Source organism: Amia ocellicauda, chromosome 12 (assembly GCF_036373705.1).
Source record: "Amia ocellicauda isolate fAmiCal2 chromosome 12, fAmiCal2.hap1, whole genome shotgun sequence".
Lineage (NCBI taxonomy): Eukaryota > Metazoa > Chordata > Actinopteri > Amiiformes > Amiidae > Amia > Amia ocellicauda.
In genome coordinates, this window is record NC_089861.1 from 14,529,370 (window position 1) to 14,551,892 (window position 22,523).

The 22,523-nt window shown below is 39.2% G+C and overlaps 2 protein-coding genes across 4 annotated transcripts in view; one reads left to right on the forward strand and one right to left on the reverse strand.

Moving 5' to 3' along the window:
• Positions 1 to 1,051: 1,051 nt before the first annotated feature.
• On the forward strand, positions 1,052 to 16,903 carry LOC136764400 (uncharacterized). Its single transcript, XM_066718434.1, has 7 exons — positions 1,052 to 1,544; positions 2,126 to 2,193; positions 7,603 to 7,679; positions 10,533 to 10,608; positions 13,270 to 13,364; positions 13,722 to 13,794; positions 14,405 to 16,903. Exons 1-7 carry the CDS (start codon positions 1,264 to 1,266, stop codon positions 14,590 to 14,592), a joined length of 858 nt encoding a protein of 285 aa, XP_066574531.1. The 5' UTR covers positions 1,052 to 1,263; the 3' UTR covers positions 14,593 to 16,903.
• A 299-nt stretch (positions 16,904 to 17,202) lies between these two features.
• znf827 (zinc finger protein 827) overlaps positions 17,203 to 22,523 on the reverse strand; it is a 58,629-nt gene continuing 53,308 nt past the window's right edge. For 2 of the 3 annotated variants that reach the window (XM_066718436.1, XM_066718435.1), the window contains exon 14: positions 17,203 to 21,169. In XM_066718436.1, the coding sequence (XP_066574533.1) occupies positions 20,308 to 21,169 (862 nt within the window). In that variant the 3' untranslated portion in view covers positions 17,203 to 20,307. Of the gene's footprint in view, positions 21,170 to 21,495; positions 21,547 to 22,523 lie in introns of all 3 variants that reach the window. The other variant, XM_066718437.1, reaches the window with a different exon arrangement.

The window sequence follows — 22,523 nt, forward strand, 5'->3', positions numbered from 1 at the left end:
CCGTTGTGTAGGATCTGTTTGCTTGCTTGAAGTACTGCTGATGTGGGTGTAGATTTCGTCAATTGGGCTCAGCTGGGTGCACTCGCGTTAGCAAAGGATCTGCATCTGTACATGTAGAAAGCACAGCACTGTGGGTCCTGGTCCTGTAGATGTCAAGGAGAGAGGTTAAAACGGGTACTGATGATTTCTTCGGACACGAAAGATGTTTGCTTGCATAATAGATGCAACCAGGACTGACCAGGCATGTGTATGTAAGGGAACTGTTTCATTGTTTCATCACCCCTGACAGGTAAAACTTCAATCAGCACTGCACTTGTCTGTCACATGTAAAAAAAAAATACCTCACTACAAGATATTTACAATCATAACAAAAAAGTTTTAAGAATACTGTATAGTCTTGTTTTTAAAGGCCATGGTTTTCTTCAATTGTAATATGCTCAAGAGGCAAAATCATATTTATGTTTAAGTTTTAATTTGGTTGAAAACTATTGTTAAACTGAAATGTAGTAAATGTATAATATTGTACAAATATGTCCACGAGGTGGCACTACAAAACATAATGTGCTGTCTACATGCTGGGACACTCGTAACTAAATCTGTGACAACTATGTCTCCTATTACACTAGGCTGTTTTTCTAAAAGTAACACAAAGAACACTATCTCACTTTTTTCAAATATATTTCTCAGAAGATGAGAAATGGGAAGGCTGGCCCGTGTGGTCCGATCCAACAGACGAGCTACTGTAGCTCAAATTGCTGAAAAAGTTAATGCTGGTTCTGATAGAAAGGTGTCAGAACACACAGTGCACCTTTCTATCTTGTTGCTGAAGAAAGTGAAGTGTAGCTGTGGAGTACAGCTCTTGCTCTTCACTTCGGATTGCCCCACTACTGACTGGACTCAAATTGATTAAGATTAAGATTAAGATTACTACTATTCACAATGCAATAATAAAAAAAAGGAAGAATATGTGCAAAACGCACATTTAATCGATCCATGTAGGCTAATGTGTTAAGAGTGTGCTTCAGTTCACTAAAGACTAGGATGAAACAGAAACAAACTTAAGAAACACCCAGCCACCCCTCCCAGCTCAAAGGCAGCGGGCTGTGCGACTCTGTTGCCTAGCGTTCATCAACACAGGGCTCACACGGGCTTTACTGGCCAGCACAGGGCTCTGCTGCTGCAAATCTGCATCCCACACACATCCACACAGACAGCAACGAGCCAACAGCACCTGCACTGCAGCCGGGGTCACTCTGGACAGCAATGGCAGGTGATCAGACCCCTGCTCGCCCAGGACGGGACACCTTCAGGAAGAGATGGGTCGACACGGAGGACTGGCGGGTCCCTCAGAGGCCCCTGGACCTGCAGCGCTTCGAGGGGATCCGCAGAGCCGCCCGGTCGGCGTGGGAGGACGACGCCCGAAAATGGGGAGAAAGTGCCACGACCTACAGGGGGCAGCACTGCACCAAGACCCTGGACGAGCCGACCCAGCGCCGGGTCCGTCCCAGCTCTCCGACCCGGAGGATGAGGCCTCATCCGCCAGAGTAAGTACCCGTATTGCAGCGGTTATCCGTGTTGTTTTAACGTTATGAACTGGTTTCACACCCAAATTAGCAACAGCCAGTGCTATTGGTAGTCCAAACCTAGTGCTAACCAACTTAAACCAGTTGCAATACATATAATTGTGTTAATCAATGTATCTGTGCCACTGATACTTTATCAGTTCTTTATCAACACTACTAAATTCAAATAGTTTCTGTTTCCCAATAAAGCTCAGTGATGTGATGGTGGGTTACATTATTAATGCACAGGTTTAAATGAAGATATGAAAACATTGCCTGAATACATTGACAACATAAGGTATTCCTGATAAAAAGGAAAGGAAAAATGCATGCTCAACAAGGTCTGCCATTACAGAACTTAACTGCATGTCCTTTTTTCTTTTCTCAATACAACAAGCTATTCTTCATTTTATTTCCCCTCCCTCTCCCCTCTTCCTCTCCCTAAAATGACTTCTGTTTTACAAGAAAAAACAAACCAAAACGATTAAACAAACAAATGAACAACCAAACCATGTCAATTGTCTGAAAGCTCGGAGTGATGCAGGGCTCTCTCTATATTCTAGGGTATTTTTAGTGACCAAACTTCATTCTGTCTCAGGATACTTCAACAGTGCAGCTGAAAACCCCAGAGGTAAGAGCTATGTGTAGAAGTAGTGAAATCACTTCAGACTTTGGGACAGTTACAATTTAAATGATGTACAGCAGTTTTTGGTGTATAGAATTATAATATTTTGTTCATTTTCTCCATGCTTTAGGAAAATGATATAATGGAATAAACAAAGTCAAGTAGGCAGGTATCCTGTATATTGTGTATAAGCAATTGTATATTGTTTCGGTCATAAGGCCTGCAGGGTCTCATGTTTATTGAATTTAGACATTTTAAGGAATGGCATAATTATATTAAAAATGTCACTGTAATTCAATGATCAATTGTACAAATTACAGAATTGTAATCGATCCCAGGTCTCCAGTGATTTTCAGACAGTGTATTTTCTCTTGTAAGGGTAACAAATACTGGTTTGCTCAAAGTGATTTGCATACTGTTTTGTGCTGAAGTTTGACTGTTTTTGTACAATTTTTATGAACTGCTTTGTGATTTTACCAAAAAAAAAAAAAACGCTGTGTTTTGCAAACAAATAAAATCTGCTTTCATAAATACACTAGCCTGTTTAAACACTATTTGGTTTCAGCCTTGAGGTGAATATGTCATATTTTAATTTCAGCCTTTTGAACTGCATTTAGTTTCCTTAAAGTTTGCCATGGCAAGGTTGGTGAAGTTAGTAGAATCTGTTGTATAATTAACTTACAGGTTCTTGTGGTGCATTGTGTTGAAAAACTCAGGATATCACATTTATCCAGTTGTAGCACAAACATAGACGGTTCTGGTAATTCTGCTGACAAAAGTCAAATGCCAGATGCGGGTTCAGATTTGCAAAACCAAACATTTGGATTACACTTGTGAATCCGACGAGGTAGCACTTGCTTTTCTCAGTGTTCAATTTCGAAGGGGAAGCTCATGACCACAGTGATCCTAGGAGGAACGTCAGTATCTGAGGAGAGAAGTACATCAGCTCACATCCCAGCAAGTCTGTTTACAGTTCTTTATAGATTTTTCACAGCTTTTTGAAACCACAGAGGGCACCTCAAATAGACCCACTTAAATAGGAGCAAGGTGTGTCTCTGTACCGGCCCTAATCACAGACAGATTAACTGAAATGACCACCTGGATGGATGCAACCTTAGCTAAATTAATCTGGTCTTATTCTGTCATTTTATAATTAATTTTACAGTTCTAAATGAATGATACATAGACAAGGCAACATAGCAGTAGATCACAAATGTATTCCAAGCAGATTTTTGTTTTCGAATTGATGAATAAATCTGTGTTGGTTTGTTTTGTTTTGTTTGTCAAGTGTGATTGTAAAGGTGGTCTCTGATAAAGAGGCAGTGTTTGTTTGTTTGTTTGTATTCATTAGCATAACATAAAAGTGAAATGCTCTTTCTGTCTGAAAATAGCTCGTCTGCTTGGAAATGAATAGAAGCCCATACTTTAGTCTAGAGCAGAGCTGAGAACCAATTTAGTCTAATCAATTTTTATTTTAAAGAGTGCCTTTTTGATAGTCAGACATCTTAAAGCTCTTGACACAACATCTTGTTTGTATAAATCGACTCCAGAGGCTGTGATAAGTAAGTGTAATTGAATTCTGACCAAAGTTTTTTTTTGGATCAATTATCCATTCATTAGGTTGTGCAGTTAACAGTAGCTCTGGTGTAAATATATAACGGAATCCATCTGTGACGAATAACACATTTAAGTTGTTTGCATATGAAGAGGGGCCACATGCTTTATCAAGCAGCTTGGCAGGTCTGTCTAAACAGGTGCGGCAGGTGGGAATGTTGTTCAGTTCACATGGTGGGCAAACGGGAGATTAATGACTTTGCAGGGTTTGGGATTGAAGGAATGCTTGTAGCCCAGCTGTCACTAAGAAAAAGTGAAAGCACTTAAACAAAGAAAAGATGTGGGAACGCTTTCAATTGAGTCAGTCTTCAAGGTCGAGCAGTTAAAAAAAAAAAAAAAGGCTTGGGGGAAACATATCGTGGCTAATTGAACTCTGGACACAAGAGAAGGACAGCTGAAACTGGCTTTGCTGGAATGTAGCCACACGGAGCAACAGATGTGCAAATCATAGACCGCAACACTGTATCAAAATCACAATGAAAAATTCAATTCCATTCTGCAGGCTAGGAGTCATTCAAGACACTATTATTAGGTCGTTTTGGTCAGTTTTGGACCATTAAGTATGATGAGGTGGGCAGAATGTGTTATACTGTACTTCAGCACATGATTGTATGTACCGTGGAGAGTTTTGTGAGCTGCAGGAAATATATGTTTTATAAATGTTTTTGGGTGTTCTGTTCACAAACCTCACAAGCATGTGCACTCCAGCGGTGGAAATCTGTGTGCATATATTATTGAGTTTAACGGGGCCTGTTTTGTCTTGGGGAAACCAGGCATTTCCTGTGTCAATAAAAGTAGAAGGCCGGTAATGTAATTTCCTCCTAATGTAGTTTGGCCATATTTCTCAAATAGGAGGAAAGAGGCACTTAAACCAGATTGCAACCACGATTGACCTTGTAATTGTGCATCTAAAAGGTATCCCATCAGCGTTTAAGGAATAACAACACCGAATAAGAAAATGAAAATCGAAACACTAAGAAAACGTCAAACGTTAGTTCTTTCAGAGTGTATCTATCATTCAGTTAAATCTCTGCTCTGACAGCAATGGGCGTTTTCAGTGAGGGCTGTGATCTGTCTTGTAAAGGAACATAGGATTTGCTTCATTTACATGTAAGTTTCAGTATTGCAGAATGCCATACTATAAGTGACAAATTTAAATTGGTAAGGCTGAATTACAATGGTGGCGTTACACGGACCATTTTTGTCCAGATTTGCTTGCCATAGTGCTCTGAGTATGGGTTAGCCTCCAAGTAGAAACGACTGATCTGCTTTGAACAGTCCTACTCCTACAAATAATTATATTTGAAAACACAGAATAAAAACATAATGACACATAATATATGATGAGAATTTTCCTTTCATCTCCTTGTGCATGTGTGCAGTGCTGCTTTGTTTTAGGTGGTTTTGAAATGACATTTTAATTGTGCCGCTTGAAGCTCATATTAAGAGCAACCCACATGGCAAAGGCAGTGCTCGGATGGTGACGAAGTCCCTAAATAATACAGAAAGCCCATTTGGACAAAAGTGGTAAAGACTTATGTATGTCACTGCTGTTGTAATTCAGCCAAATTAGCACTGCGTTCTGCTGAAAAAAAATGGAAGAGGTCCAAAATCTCACGGCTGCTGGGAGACTCCACCGCTATTCAGTATTATCATTCTGTCTCCTTTCTCCCCTTCCTCTCTAAAACCCTCAAGAGGGCTTTTCACCATCCGATGTACTCCGATTTGCACATGCTGCTCCCCTCTCCAATCCCTTCACTGTCTCCCAATCTCAGCTCGCCTCCAGTTCAAGGCTTTGACTCTTACCTACTGTTGTCTCGATCAGACTGCACCTAGACCCTCATCTCTCCTTACACTCCCTCCAGACCTCTGTAGTCTTACTGCACCAGAAGACTCACTTTACCACCTCTCTGCTCCCCTTCCTCCAGAGCCGCTCCTTTTCAACCCCTGGCCCCTAAATTGTGGAACGACCTTCCCACCGAGGTCAGGAACTCACAGTCCATGACCACCTTCCTCCGATTACACAACACACATCTGTTTAGACTTGACCTGTAATACAGCAGGCTACTCTCCTGAGCTGTCCGGCATTCTCGCTATTATTTATTTTATTTAACTTATGCTCCTGTGTACTTGATTATTGTTAGCACTTTTATTGTTTTACTTCAACTAATAATAATAATAATAATAATAATAATAATAATAATAATAATAATAATAATAATAATAACTCAAAGCATGAAAAGTAGCACAACCAAATCTCCACCATTGTTTGCATTATTGTCTCACATATGTCTTGAAAATGCATAGGTATGCAAGAAATGTGTGTTGTCTACCTCTCTCCCAGGCTGGTAAATGAGGATTCTGTGAACATGCTGGGCTGAATAATTGTATCAAATACTGCATTATATAAGGGAAAAACATTATTAATAATATCCCACACAATATTTAATCATTTTGCATTAGGAAGAAATCTGTATTTGTTTAAATTTTCTGTTCCTTCAGTTGCATTTTCAGACCACCTCATCAGTGGTTGGGTCTTATTAGAATAATTTATAGTTTCATTTTTCACATTGTCTGTGGTAGGCCATTATTATTGACTTTGTGCTGTATGCTTAGAAGAAAAAGAAATGGACAGATTTATCAAGGGCTGCAGTGAAGTTGCTTTCTGAGGTCATTACCAAGGGGTGTGATTATAACATTAGCAAAAATAACTGATTTGTTAAGAGACAGGACTCTGAAGGTTAAATTCAACGTTAAAGCCCCTGTTACAAAATATAAATCGAACTCTTTCCAAAACACAAATGACTGGTGATTGCTTGGCTGCATTTGTAGAAAATATGCATTACATTTCTGTCTTCATTTTGAAATAGAATGTGTATATTATATGTAAACATTATTTTTTTAACCCCAAGCCCAAGAGTATGTTTTAGTTTTTTTCAATCTTGTTATCCGTGATAGAAGTGTACTAAGAGGATGTTGTGGATAAGCACACATCCTCTCTGTAGATATAATATGTTGATTCTCCCCCACTTGTCATATGAGTATATAGGTCACACTCGGTCTGAGTTTGGGTTTGAGCAGAGCAACTCCATGACTTTGTTTCATATGTCATATTACACATATAGTATATGTATAATTTTCTATCTCTCTATTATATTTCTAGAATTCGGGTGGTTCTGAAATGCAAGATTGAATACTAGGTGACAAGCAAATCATACAAAACATATATTGTCTTTAGGCTTAGAAATACATCAGAATTGTATTACAAAAATCCACCATTGAACACTGTTCAAGAGTATCGCCCTGGCTGGTCAGTGTTAAAATCCTGGTTGTTTGATTGTATCGGGCAGTCCAAATCCCTTGGCACAGAAGCATCATAGTCTGAGCAATGATCTTTCTTGTACTGTATCTTGTTAATTGAACTGTGTGCTCCAGTTTACATGGCACGAAGTAGCCTTTTAGTGTACAAGCGAGCCCAGTGTACATCTCAATTACAGCAGAAAGGCGCAAGACACAAAGAAGCCAAACTGCACTGCACTGGGAGTAGACAGAGGCCATACAGAAGTCATCATTGCAGACACTCCATGGACTGATGTGCTGTGTTCCCTTCCGTCCGTTTTTGGCAGAGCTGTTGGACTTGTCTTTTGTGTGAAGTCTGAGACACTGTTTGATGAAGACACATGTAAAATGAATAGCAGTAGGAATTAAAGCAACCAGAGCTCATAATGTTTATTTTCCTTTCTCTCCTTCTCCCTGTCTTGTGTTTTTGGCAATTGCGTGAATTCTTCTTAAACTCCACAGGCAGAAGCAATAAATATGCAGGACCAAGTACCAGCTGCAGGAAACCTCGCAATAGCCAGAGAGCCATAAACAAAGAGGTATGGCTCATGCATTGATTTAATTTGTTGTACCATACTTATCAGTTATTCAGTGCCTTTCAAATATGAGCGGCCCGCTTGCTTAGCATGTGTCAGTTTGATGCCGAGCACTGCAGTCATATTCCATTTACACAGAAGGCTTATGTCAACAGTGAGGATTGTGAAACAGGAAGAGTCTTTTTCAGAGGTTTATCAAGCACTCTTGAGTATCTGGGACACTGAAGACCATAATCATTCATCAGAGATTGAGTCTCACCTGGAACGTATTCTGAAGACAATAGGAGACAATCGTGATCTTTCGGTTATGACTGGAATGATAATAAAATGGTTCCCTTATAATAAAATGAAAACATATTTGTCCAATTAAGCATGCTTTTTAAGGATGTTGAGTTTAATAACTTTAGTAGTATAGAATTGTGTAATTTTGTATTCTTATCTGTTTTCCTGCTGACTGAAATAATTGAATAGTGCCACAGAGATTGCAGAAAACATCAGTTGCTCTGCATAAAGGGAATGCTAGGGAAAATTAAGAACGTGACTGAAATTGGAATGAATCTCAGATTTTACCATATATATTTCTACCCATTTTCCTCAACATACCTCAAATATACAATTTATTGTCTGTGTGGAGGACAAGAATTTAAGTTGCATATTTTTAAAATAACTTTTACTTACTAAAACCACATAATTTCTTAATCCTGGTGTTTATTTCTCATCGTTCACAAGGAAACAAACTAACAAAAAACTGTTAAGTATATGTTTGAATACAGAATGTTCAAATGTATTCATACCCCGGCAATCTGTAGATTGTGAATTCATCTGTGGTTTTGCCAACATGGAGGTGGATGTTCCTGTAAGCCTTAAAAAGTTTTAGCTTCTCAGGAGGCATATTCAACCACTTCAGGTTCAACTGCTCCAGGTTGTGTGGCTTGTGCCTGCTGTGGACTGATTTTTTTCAGGTCATAACACAGGTTTCCCATTGAGTTGTGGTCTGGAGATTGTGATGGCCAATCGAGAAGATTGATTATGTGCTCCCTTAACAATTTGGTGGCAGACTTGGATGTGTGCCTCGTATTTTCTTTTGCAATCAAGCTGGAATTTCTTGACAGAGGGTGTTCCAGGTTTTTGGCTTAAATATTCGGGTATATTTTGGAATCCATCTGTCCCTCAATTCTAACAAGGGCACCAGGACCGGAGGATAAAAAAAAAAAAAACAGCCCCAAAGCAACATATCTGCCTTCATGCTCTCACAGTGGGAAAAACTGTCTTCTCAACATACGCTTCAATTTCTGTGCCAAGTATACCACCGATCTGTCTACATATAAAGATGAGGCTTGAACTTGGCAATAAAAACATCTAAATTACTATCAAGTCAGTTGTGATGTTTCATGATCAGATTAAACAAAAAATGAAATTTTTGGACACACTAACCAGAGTCAAGCTTGTGTTGAGTGGAGAGACACACACCCTGTAAAGCATAGATGTGGATCTGTTTTGTTTAGGAGTTATTTCTTCATCCTTCGATACTGATGCCCTAGTTAGCACTGTAGAAAGGATCGATTCCAAAATAGACCAGGATATTTACGGTAGAAACTTGCATTTTGAACTGAAAAAGCAGTCCATGAGGGACTGGATATCCCTCCTGAGAAGTTAGAAAATGAAAGGCTACAGGAAGCACCTTTTACACGTCATCAAACAGAAAGATGGATTGAAAAGGTACAGATTATGAGTATGACAATATTTAAATATCACATATTTAGATGCCATTGATATCTAGAATATTGATAGTTATACAATTCATTACGGTTTGGTTTGTTTGTGTCCAGAAATATTGTGTGCACTTGCATTTTCTTGCAAAATCAACTTTGAATTACACTTCAACAAGGGTATTGTTATATATATTGTATTACATAATATTAATACTATTATTTACAGTTACTCCTTACAGCATATTTTTTTATAACTAGCCCTGGTGTCAGCAATGGCTTATTTAATATCATCCTTTTTTTCCGCTTGTCAAGTGTCAGTAGTGATATAATAAGACAGTTATCGTGATGGCTATTGTAATTTTAATTCGCTTTGAGATTATCCAGACCTATGGAGACCAAACAACCCCTGTGATTGGTTGATATTGCGAAGTATCCGTGGAAACCTTTCATTTAAAGCAAAGCTCATGCTGTGTGGCTAAGGGAAATCTTATTTTTTCTTGTACCTTGACAGTTTGATTTGGCTAGCTTTGTGCCTTCAGATACACTTCACCTCTTTCTGTTTGTTAATGAATTATTGTATACTTTCCCCCAATGAATGACAATATTTTTCCATTAGATTTTAACATTAAACAATACTGTACTGTTTTAGCACCTAGATGTAAAGTACTATACTATATTTTTGGTGTATTAAATAGAGAAACTCTCATCATCACATTTCTGATTGTGCACTGCCTCACTACATACATCTATACCTGTTGAATTCTGGAACACAGTAGACCTAACACGATGTAATAGTTTATTAGCCAGGGGGGTCACTGTTGCACAAACTTGGGAAACTCATATTGACTCACAAAAATCAGCAGGGCTTGGCCAGTTGCATACCAGCATGTGGAGAATCCTGGTCACAATCAGCTGTATCATAATCTGAGTCACAGTCAAGCATGTAGGGCTTTTACCCAATAATCTGCTTGCCAGCCCAAAACAGTTATAACAAAAAAAGGGTTTTCAGGTAGCTTTTGGGAAACAAACTCATGAAACTTCTGCAATAAATTGCATGCAGACCCTTTTCAGATGAAAGGAACGGACATATATAGATAACATCACTAAGAGAATAACTAAAGAGGTCACGGTGTTTGTGTTGTAGGTTCTTGAGACAGTGTTTGCGAATTCACAGCTGGCTCAAGCTGCCAAAGCGTGGATGGAGCTGGCTCCTGACATTGGTGAGTATTTGCTTTTTAATTTTTGTTTTATGTTTCAACTCACAGAGTTCAAAACGTTATGGTACAGCACATTATTAATAGTCACCAATGTTTAAAAATCTATCTTGTTCTCTTTATTAGCCTACTCTGTGAATGCAATATCAATGGAATTTGTGCACACCCTGATCTCAGTTCATACTATTTGAAGCTCTGTTGTAAACTGTCAATTTTATGGAGCTGTGTGGTTTGCTGTATTTCCTGTACAATGGGAATTTATAATTCACCCATCAAGCCAAGGTTATCCAGTTACATTTTATTTGGGTTTGTGTATCACATGCTCTGTATTTTCTTCATTGTTTTAGGCACTGTTCTCACTGCTAACTTGTGCCACACTATTCCTCCCAGCTTTCTGAACAAGACTACAACATATCATTATGACATGGCTCAGAGCTACACAATCGCAGAGGCATTTCAGCTCACAGATTCTTGCCTACTTCCTCTAAGTTAATTGGTTCCAGATTTTCATCTGAGTGGATTTTGAATGATCCTAGTGAAATAGAATGACCTTATATAACTTTTCTTATGTCTGTTTTGTTGTTGTTGATTTTGTTCAGTTTTATGTCCTGAATCTGCATCCACAGGTTTGAGTTGCTCATTTCAAAGGAAAGACCAAGGTGTAATCTGATGGTATGAGCTTTCACACCAAGATGCTTTTCTCAAACCAAAGCTGTGAAGAACAGGAAGTCCTTCTATCTTTATTCCTGGACACACACACACACACACACACACAGTTTAAGCAGCTTTATCTTGCTGGCCAGGTCAGTAGAGGTCAGTGTGGGATTACAGTTTTGGCAAACAAAGAAGAGCTCCTCTCGTAAATCTGCAGACTATTCCCTTACGACCTGAACCAGCTGTAATAAGCCAAGACTGAGTGAACTTACAAACAAAAAGCTAACACACTATTGATCTGTAAGGGCTAACTTTATGAAGGTGCTGTCAAAGGTACAGGCTGTGTAGAGAACTTGAGCCAGAGGAAAGGAAATTGTGGTGTGAAAAAACAATAACTATTATGTGTACAATGAGAGAGAAAACTCTCCAGTTACAGAGTTTTGTCAATCACATATTTAGGCAGAACTTCAAAGCAAACAGGTTTTGCTCCACGAAGTCTTCATATAGTTTTATTGAATAGAATTAATGATTGAGTAAAAGTAAGCCCCTTTCGAACCCATGCAGCCTTGCTCTCTATCTTGGGCAAAAGAAATGACCTAACTAAACATCTACTTATACAGATTTCTTTAAAGCTAGCTTGAGAAAATGCCTCTCTGCCCATGTATCCATATACAATTCCAGTGTTTCCTACATACAAGTCAATGGAGTTAAAGCCAAACCCACTTGCTGAATATGTATGAGCTCCATAAGCTTTTATTATTGAAAGTTATAGGAGACAATGAAAACCACAGAAAAGGACTAAAGAACAATCCAGAACATTATATTACAGAGATAATAAGATTGGAGAATATCCAGAATGATCTATTATTGCTAAGTAATGCTTTTAATCTAAATACTCATCTCTAGAATGTTCTAATATAGAAAATAACCAAAGTACACATATACACCATATACCACAGGAAGGCTTTGTTTTTTTCTGCCTGTTTATTAGTTTAGTGTTTAGTCTTTTTTTGGTATCAAATACAAATTGGAGAATGCATTGGAGTGAAATTGTGGTCAGAGAATTTACTATATTGTATTTACTGTATTGGGCAGGGCCCAGTGATTATGAAATGTAGAGTTCCCTGTGTAAAATCTTATTTACTGTAGAGATTTATAATTCTGACAGCATCTAGTGCTCAATAAATGTATCTTCTTTTACCTCGAACAAATCTGGAAGATTGTGAGACAACAGAGGCCTACAGTTCATGCCATTGCTTGTAAACTCCCAAGGAAAGTACTTGTTGAGAACATCCACTATTGATTTCTCATTTATCACTAGTTTTTTTTTTTTTTTGTGCTTTTACCCAACTGGATAATGACATCTAAGACATGTTCTTGCCCCGCCCTCCTGCATTTCCATTGTGCTTTTCATTGAGACATTTCTTTCCCATTAAATATATATCTAAAATATGGTTCACAGCAAGCTAATTTAAAGTAAGTTACCAGTAATACTTTCATTAGGAATATTATGATGTAATTAATTCAATCTAGAGCTTAAAAAAATGACACAATTGTGGGAGAACAATCTCTGCTAACGCAGCTAAGAAGTGCTAACTTGACAAATCAAAATGCACTCTGTAATTATGTTTTTTTATTTCAAATTAGATATTATTTTGCTGATTGGAAATGGCACTTGAAGTGAGTAATTATTTGAGATGATTGCTAGGCTGTAGCTATATTGATTCTTATTATACATTTTAAAGACGAGAAACATGATTGTCAAGTGTGCTGACATGATGCAAAGAAATTCAGAATTGTGTTCGTCGAACTGAATTTTAACTCAGAATTCTTAAGGAAATGTACAAAACTCTTCTTCTATCTAAAGAAAAGAAGGAAAAGGAAAGAAGGGTCCTGTCTGTTATAAAATGTCAAAGTGTACATCTTGGCCTTCTGTTTACTAAAGCCTCACTAAGAATATTTTAATAATGTTTGTTATTTTTTGTTTGTTTATCGCATGCTTGTTGTCTGTAGACCGCAGAGCTGTCCAGGACTTTGCCGAGAGCTTGCTGAAGTTGCATGGTAGATCGCTTCAGGGAGGCCCTCCTGAGAAGAGCTACATCAGCCAGGTAAACATGACCCGAGGGCCCATGATGGACACTAACCAAGGAACACATTTCTTAATCATTGCTTTTAGTTCCTGGGGGTTAGCCAGGGTTGTAGCTAAAAACAGCATAAACTACATTTTGAATCGATTCCAAAGTTAATTAAGCTACTTTAACCACTGTAGATGGATGTATTTATATAAAAAAGTAAATATAATAACAAGACTAGTCATATTGTTTGGGAGACGACACTATAAGTGAAATTTGATGTTGCTGATGTGTGCTTCATTATTGTCTACATTGCGGTTTCTTATCCTTCTACAACAAAAGCACGCAATGCTGTAAAGAATATCGAAGTTCTAATTATACGTTTGTCAACAGGCCCTGTCCAAACACATTAAGCCTGACTGTATTGTACCAATGAATCAATGGCTGAGAAGAGCAGGAAATAAAGGTAAAGTTTGGATAATTGAGCTCAAACTAATTCTAGCTAATTCAGCTCTTATAGATCTCTGTGAATCACCAGCACCTTCAGAAATGGAAAAAGTTGTTAAATTACTCTAATGCGGTGTTCCTCATTATATGTCCTGTGGGCCACAAATGTCCTTCTGAGACCCAAGTAGTGGCCCCTCAGCTGCCTCTGTATAACCCATACATTGTGTTTTGCATATATTTAATTTATATTTTCAAATCCCACATTATTTGAATTCATTCATTTCCAAAGTTTGAGTACAAAAAAAAAACAGCAATATTGTGTTTATTATTGAGGGATTAAACAGGACTGCCAAAAATCACAGGACGGTTTCTGATGTGGTCCCCAACAGTATATTAATGGGGAACACTTCAATGAAAGCCTGAAGAATCCATAGTCCTCCATACCTGCAGTTTCGCAGTGTGGGTGTAGTGCAAAGTCTTAAAGGGATGGTTAGCAAACATGTGAAGGGCCTTATACAGCAGGACAACAGGAAACTGTACATTTGTGTAAAGGGCACAAAACATGGCAGTATTCTTGGTTTTAGATGTCTTTCTCTATCTCTCTCTCACTGCTTGTTCATTTTTTGCAGAAACAATGGCATTGGAAAGCCTGTTAAAAACCCTGTCTACTGCCCTCCTAGGAGCGCAGCATGCTGGTCTGTACTCCCATGACTCGCTGGGGGGTAAACCCTGGAAACAGAGAATCGCTGAATACCAGATCCACCCCGAGTGGGTGACTCAGCCCTGGCACACTGAGTACCACTACAGTGCCCAGTGACGCAGTGGCACAGTGTCTTGGTTTAATTACAAAAAGCTAGCAAATTCCCAGTTGATAGGTGCATTAATATAGGAGGTATGCATTGTTTTTTGATTGCATGATTGACCCAGTGATTTTGAGATTATTGTAGACCACAGATGGCCAAACTGCAGCTATTTGTGCGGCTCATGGTGAAAAAACGGAAAACACATGCTTTGTGATTCACTTTGAAAGTAACCCACACCGGTTTTTCATCTGAAAATCCTCCTGAATCTGAACCGAGGGAAAAAGGTAGCCTCTTTAAAATCACGTCTCGGCAGCCAGCAAGTGCTGTTATCAGCATTTAGCATAGAAGCCGATGTTTTTAAAAGCTAAACTTATCTAGGCTATATTATGATTTTGATCTGTGGTTCTTCAGTTCATGAGGTTTGGCTCTGAGGGAATAAAATGCTTACTCCTCTCATTCTGTTTCAAATTATTGATGGTGAAATGTGTGATCCAGCCATATACCCGTGGTTGGCCTTTTTATTTCCCATACACAAGTTGATTTAAGAAATGTTGTTATTGGAATCTTAAAATTATGTTAATGCACAATACTTCAAATTAAATTATATATTGTATAGCATACGTAATTATTAATAGTCATGATATTTAGGTTGTGTGCAACGGTGTTGAAAACCTTGAGGAAGATCACTGTGATAGAAACTTGTCGTTTTGTTTGCCATTGTATGAAATTAACAGATTGGTTTGACTCTTTAAAATTAAGACTGGTAGGAGACACAGTACAGGGCTTACAGTAAGATCATTCTGAATAAAACGTTTAGGTTTCTGTGAGGTTTACAGATCCTATAATGGTTAATCTTGCCCCTTGGAATGAATGGACAGCTCAAGATGATCTCGGACAATTTCATTTTACAGATCTAATACTCGACAATGGGTTTCACACTGGTAGAAGAAACGTTTCAGGCAGAATTAGGACCCCATTGTCAGGTGGTTCTGTTATTATTATTATTATTATTATTTTTACTTCATTTGGGCAGTAGACCCTTTTCCATTCCGAATACTACCAATACATCTTTGAAAACATTATTGGATTTGTATCAACATCTACCCTACAACCTTAACACAGACTTTGGTATGGATCCCAAAAATGCATCTGATCTTGACAAGGTATGCTCTTCAATGTAGGCAACAATGCGTCACTCAGTTGATGCAAAATGTGTTTGCTGAATATCACACTAATGTCATTCAGAGGATATTGAATTAGGAATTCAAATTGCTAGGATGCTTTGATGACCAATAATCTGGAAGACTTCCCACAATACCGATTCTCTTATATTGAACCATGTGCTGCACATGAATGTAAGGCTTCTTTTTTGCAGGATCTTTAGCTTTTCCTGTGTATGGTACATTGTTAGCTATTCTGAATCACTAGATGAGGGTAATGCCAATTCCAAGGCAACAGGCACACAGATACCATATACACAAGATTAACAGCAAGCTTTCTACGGTTTCTGACCATGAAATAAACATTAGTCAGCTATTGGATGAACCTTTGTTCAACCACACCGCTTAGTGAACTGTATAAGTTGATTTTAGCCGAGGTCACTGGGCACAGTTTTCACATCTGTATCCAGGGATCAGTAAAGTTGCCTTTAAGCAAATATGTTGGTGTGCCTTACAGAGACATTATGAATAATGATGTGTAGTCTATATTAAATAATCACTGTTAAATATGATGGAGTGGATTGAGGTAAACCACTTTCACTAGTGACAATACAAGCCTTGATATATTGAATAATCTCTACCCCCATTTTGGGGTCATGTGAATTGCATGAACAAGTGGATTATGTTTTTTGTGTACCTCAGAGAAATGCATACCTGCATTACAGCCCTTTGAAAATAGGTTTCCATTTGACAAACCAAACACTCAGGTTCAACATGTGACTGTTAAACAGAAGCATCCACACTGGTGCGCTGAGAGCAGCCATTCTTTATACTAGACTATTCATAACAAAGTAGTCCTGGGTTGATCTCTTGTAACCTTTTTAATTGCTTCATTATGGACCAAACCATTAGTTAACCATGACTGGAGAAGGGGAAGGGCAAGGAGAGGAATGCTGTCACAGATATTGTATGAAGTTTGAGCAGCCTCTGTAACACTGCTCAAACTAAGGGAACCACACACCAAAGTCTTCTTTGACTCAAAGCTAACAGTGATAAATGGGTCTCTTAAAAGTCTGCAAATAACTGATCTGTTTCATCTGTTTTCATACAAAGGCCTGGCCTTTGCTTGGGTGAGAACAAGTGGCTGCATACGATACAATTAAAAAGAAAAAGAAAAAAGGGATGTCATGTCTTTTTCTATTTGTATCCCACCATTTCATGGTCTTTTTGGACTGTGCTTTTAATTTTTGTGCTATATTCTTTCAATTATAACTGGATGGTTTTATTGGTACTTACTCACTGTCTCACAATTAAATTTCATAGTGCTAAACACCACCTCCACTCCACCAGAAACCGTCATCACAGGAAACAAAATGAAATACTGCTCCTTGAAGGAAAATATTTGAAACACCAGTGATAAAAAAAAATATTTCAACAGATCACAGAAGACAAAACGAGAAAATGTAATAGCTGGAGTAAGCTTTACTTCCAAATCCTGTTACATTGAGAACTGGCAATCTGAACATAAAAATAATGCAGAAAACAACAAAACAAAACCAAAAAAGTACAAAAAGATCTAATTACCAGTTACTGTCACAAACAACCCTGTACAGCCTTAAAGATGAAGTAATAAAAAAAAACTTTATACAGTACATAACATTTTTACTGTGTGCCAAAATAAAAACCTAAAAAACAAAAGGAAAACCAAGCAAAACAAATTGAGCTTTGAGTAACAAAATACAGCAAAAATAAAGCTATACATGGACTGAAGAGAGTGCAGAGAAATAACTGCATGACTAAATGCAAACCAAAAATAAAAAGTCAGTCTTAAGGAGCGAAAAAAAAGTGCTAAGAACTAGAGTTTGCAATTTCATGCATCTTCCGAAGTGCTAAAGGTAGTCACGCAATAACTTTAAATCACTGTGCTGCTTACATTTAGGCAAATAATAGCTGAATCAAGTGCTTAGAAATACTGGTATCGAAAGGACAGACCAATTTCCTGTCAGGTTTTCCCATTGAACACTGTACGAAAGTGCAGTCGTTTTAGATAACATGATATATTCAAAGGCAGACAAAAAAACAACAAAAAATGGTGTCAGTCAGCTGACACGCGTCTCAGCGTTGACACTGAAAATCAGTTTGACTCATTCTCAGGTATTTCAGGCTGTTCCCTTCCACCAAGTGGCACTAGAGTATAAAAGATAATGCAAATTTATAGGGAGTTCTTCACTTAGCTTTGCGGGAGCACCCCCTATTGAAATAATGTAGCACCAGGACTGAATGCTGTACTTGTACATAGCAAACCCTCCAGGGGGTGCAACTGAAGACTGATACCCTCATATTCAGAAACGCACAAACGCACTCCTAATGGCGCAGTCCGTTTCCTGTGTGGATTTTATTGGTCTTTAAAACCTGCCTTTAAAAAGTTTTTTTTTTTTTTCATTTCAGAGAGAATTTAAAAATCTAAAATCAAACATAGACACGTGTGAAATAAAACTGGTGTGAATTCAAAATCCCTTTACAAATAAGAAAGAAAAAAAAAGACCACTTAGGAAATGCAAGTGCCAAATGTAGGCCCTCCTTCCCATCTACAAATGTAAATTAAAGAAGTGATTTTGCCTTTTTCCGTAAGCATACGTAGATAACGCCATGTATGCCTTCCTTAAATTTGTAGGAATTTGTATTCTTAATGACAAATATAAAATAGTGCAAGACTAAAGCACTGTGCAAAACTGCCTGTTTTCATTTAGCCTGAGCATTTTTGCCCAGGTTCCAACCTCTACCATCTATTTATCGCATAATCAAACAACAGAGGACTTTATGTACATGGTATTTCTTCATTCCATAGAGGGTTAGACACATAGGAACCACTGCACTACCGGAAAGGTACGTGTACAAAGTAACGTTTAGTTTTTTCAATACAAAAAAAGACATACATGTGATTGTGTGTGATGCTTTATAAGACTACCTTTTAGGTAAAATCAAATGTACTGTACAGAACAGCAAACCCAGGTTCTTGTATTTTTATACAATATGTAAAGGGAATATTAAGTGCATTTTATTTTAGACTTGATGATATTAAGTGCAATTGTCTTAATGAAAGTTAAAAGTCAAAATACCCAAGAGGATACAGAAATCTGCATTGCAAACATCCTTAAAAACAAGATTTAATGATATGTATTATGTATATACATGTATGTATATATCTGGAGGCTACTGCAAATATATATACACACACACACACATATACATACATATCTACATATAAAGGAATGGACATTTTACCGCTGCACCCATGGGCCAGTTTCAGGCTGCGTTTTGAATCCGACGTCATGATAGGATATCTAAAGTTATTAAAATGCTAATAAATAAAATCATAGTTCACACAAACACAGAAGGCCACCAAAATGCTATGATTTTGATCAAATCTTAACCAGACTCAAAACGGCACACCTACCCCCGCCTCTGCATTTAAAAAACAAATACATTCAACAAAGTCATTTTGGAACAATTATTAAAAAGAATTAAAAAAACAACTCCAAAATGGACACCAAGAAGCTGGATTCCAGGAGGACAAGGCCATGTTAAGCAAACCTATCGCCCGTTGTGTTACCTCTGTAACGAGTGTATCGTACACTGTCCTCCGAGAAACCTTACATCCAGATACCGGGAGGACAGAGCGCATTGGAAAAGACTGGCACATGATTGCAATTGCCCGAGTGAAAATCTCACCTCTTTTTTTTACTGCTGTAGCACACAGGCACTCGTTTTGTTTGGCGCGTGTGGTTGGGTCTAGGGTATAATTTTGCAATTCAAAAGGAGCATTCTAACTCGGTCAAGGTCTTAAAAAAAACGAAGACACACTTCAGAGGGAGTAGTGCTTCATAAGTCAAATGAGTTGACATACAATATGTATATTAGATGTTCACAAGTGTCGGGAAATAGTCCAAATGGGGGCAAGATAGTTTAAGACTTCATGCAATGCCACCTTTAAGCAAAGCCAGAGGGAGACACTACAAAACAATATGACTGATAAGGGCTTGAGGTGCTTTGGAAACAGTTTATAACAGTTCAGCGTAACTGGCTGTGGAGTTTTTTTTCGTTTTTTTTTTTTTCTTCAGAGCATCAAGGAACCACCTTGTTATAGTTTTCCATCTCATTTTAAGCCCATATTAACACCTAGACAAGTCCGAACACTTAGAAAAGCATGCTTTCTAATGCTTTGAGAAAGACAATCCCTACTCGAATGTATGCAACACTATCAAACTCCGCCCCTTTCCTCCTTTGTTTTTCTTGTTCATATCAAACTTCTTTTTGTCCCATTTATTTTTTTCAGGTAATGCAGTGGGTTCCTGTTTGTAAAAAAAGAAAGGTAAGTAAACTAAAAGTATTATAACTGAATATAAAGCAGCTTTGATATAAATGCATTAAGCACAAACAGCCTTAATTTTTATTTTTTCTACCTCGACTACGTTTATATCCAGCACGTTATGATAACTCGGTGGGAGAGGTCCTATTGCAGCGGGCACAGCTTGCCTCGCGACTGTCCAGGGAGGGTGTGAGGCAGCTTCACACGGTCTTCGCCTTCTCGGTGAGTCCCAGGTAGGCGAGGAAGGAGTGTTTGAGAGAGTCTGGAGAGAGGGAGGGCGAGGGACAGGAGGCAGCGGGGCGCAGTCTGGAGGAGGAGGAGGAGGAGGAGGAAGGGTGGAATGTGCCGTCTCCCACGTACTGGCTTGGGGGGAACAGGGTGGGGAGGGGGATGAGGTGGGCCAGGTCGCAGTTCCTGTACTTCTCGTAATGCGAGGAGAGAGACATGCCGTTCGCCGCAAGGTAGTGGAGAACCGGTTTGGCGTCCTTCTGCTTCCCGGTGAAGGACAGAGCCACGGACTGCAGCGCCTGGGAGGCGGACAGGGTGAGCAGGGGGCTGCTGCTCCCGCTGCTGCTGCTGCTGCCGCCACTGCCTACGAGGAAGGCCTCCTTCCCCCTCCGCGACTGGGGGTGCGGGTCCTCGTCAGGGCACTCGCCGTTTTGGTGCTTCTTGACGTGGCGGCTGAAAACGAAGGGGTGCGTGGTGGTGAAGGAGCACTCGGCGCAGCTGAAGGTCTGCCGGGGCGCGTGCTTCAGCTTCTTGTGCAGGTTGAGGTTGTCCTTGCGCTTGCAGCTGTAGCTGCACTGGTCGCAGTGGAAGGGCCGCTCGCCCGTGTGCACACGCACGTGCTCGATCAGCTTGTTGGCCGTCTTGGACAGGTAGCCGCACTGCTCGCACTTGTAGTGGTTGCCCAGCCGGTGCTCACGGATGTGCATCTCCAGCTCCAGCTGGTTGGACTTGACCTTCTGGCAGATGCGGCACTTGTACTCCATCTTGTAGTGCGTCTTCAGGTGGCACTCCATCGCCGTGGGCCGGTTGGTGGAGTAGATGCAGAAGGGGCACCTGTGGTGGGAGGTTGGGGGGGGAGGAGGAGTAGAGCGACACAGAGAGATGTGGGGATTAGACTGGAAAGGGAAGAGAGATTTTGAAAATGCAGAAACGCAGAATGGGTCGTCTTATAAAATGCATTAAACAAACACACTCCCTAATGCGTGGCCAATGCGGGAATAGCTGGCAACTGAATACACATTCTCTTACCCTAGTGTCATTTTTAAGCTTAGGTGTGTGTGTGTGTGTGTGTGTGTGTGTGTGTTTGTTTTCCTGCAGATATTTTACATCTCCAGGCTTTTAAATTAAGGTAGGTAAATTAATAAATGAATGACACTTACATTTATATAGCCCCTTTCATCTGCTCAGGACCCCAAAGCGCTTCACAAACCCTGCAGAACAGAATCACCTCAGAAACCAATGGTGACGCCCTTTATTCTGCACCCCCCTACACCGTGGAGGATGAACTCTGCACCCCTCTGACCTGTTCACTTCCTGTGCATCACTGACTACAATCTCACCTGTCACCGCAGAGTGCTGAGTACAGCACCGGGAGAAAAGGCCACAGGGGGCATAACCTATGGAGGATATTTATCTTTTACCTGAAAGAGAGAGTAAAATGTGTAACATAAACCAACTGGAATTGAAAGAAAATGCATCTGAGTGGCACTACATTTTAAAATGTAGGTTCTTCTTCAACCTCTAAGAGATGTCTACCAAACTGGGAAAACAGGCAGAATAGTCAACTACAATAACAATTCCCTCCAAATGAAAAATATATAAGCTTAAAAGACAATTTAAGCACTTTTGTGACCACACTTGCAATCCAGTTTATTTCAATGTCTTCCTGTTCATTTATTCTTTACAGATGTATTTAAAGCTATCCACATCTCAATTTACAACAAGCTACTTGTTTACATTTTATCCAGGAATAACTGACATTCCTAAAGTCTGTTGAAACAAACATAATTATGTCCAGTTTATACTGTGCAGAACGGTCTACTCTACACAAAAAGGACGTCTCGCTCATCCACTCGTACCCAGCACGTCAACGACTGGGCCAGTCTCTTGGTCGCTCAAATCAAATGCATCTCGACATCTTAACAGTTAGAAAAAGAACGAGCAAAAGAGCCAAGTCTACTGCAAATCAATGAGCTGACCCAGGTCAAGGTCACCGATAGTTGTGTTGAAATGGCAATGCAATAAAGGGACGCTGTGCTTCTCTCTCACTCCCGTTTTTGGAGAAAACGCAAAACCCAGTTTTCATACTGTCTGGACAGAAGCCCTTTCTGATACCTCTCTCATCATTCATTGCATCATCAATTATTCATACTGCACTACCTGAGTGTGTTCTCTCTGAAACAATGGT

Excerpts from the sequence above, each read along its gene's own strand:
- LOC136764400 (XM_066718434.1), top strand. The coding sequence starts at position 1,264 with ATGGCAGGTGATCAGACCCCTGCTCGCCCAGGACGGGACACCTTCAGG. Across the intron at positions 1,545-2,125 it reads ATGAGGCCTCATCCGCCAGA|GGTATTTTTAGTGACCAAAC; the intron begins GTAAGTACCCGT and ends TCTATATTCTAG. Across the intron at positions 13,795-14,404 it reads GAGAAGAGCAGGAAATAAAG|AAACAATGGCATTGGAAAGC; the intron begins GTAAAGTTTGGA and ends CATTTTTTGCAG.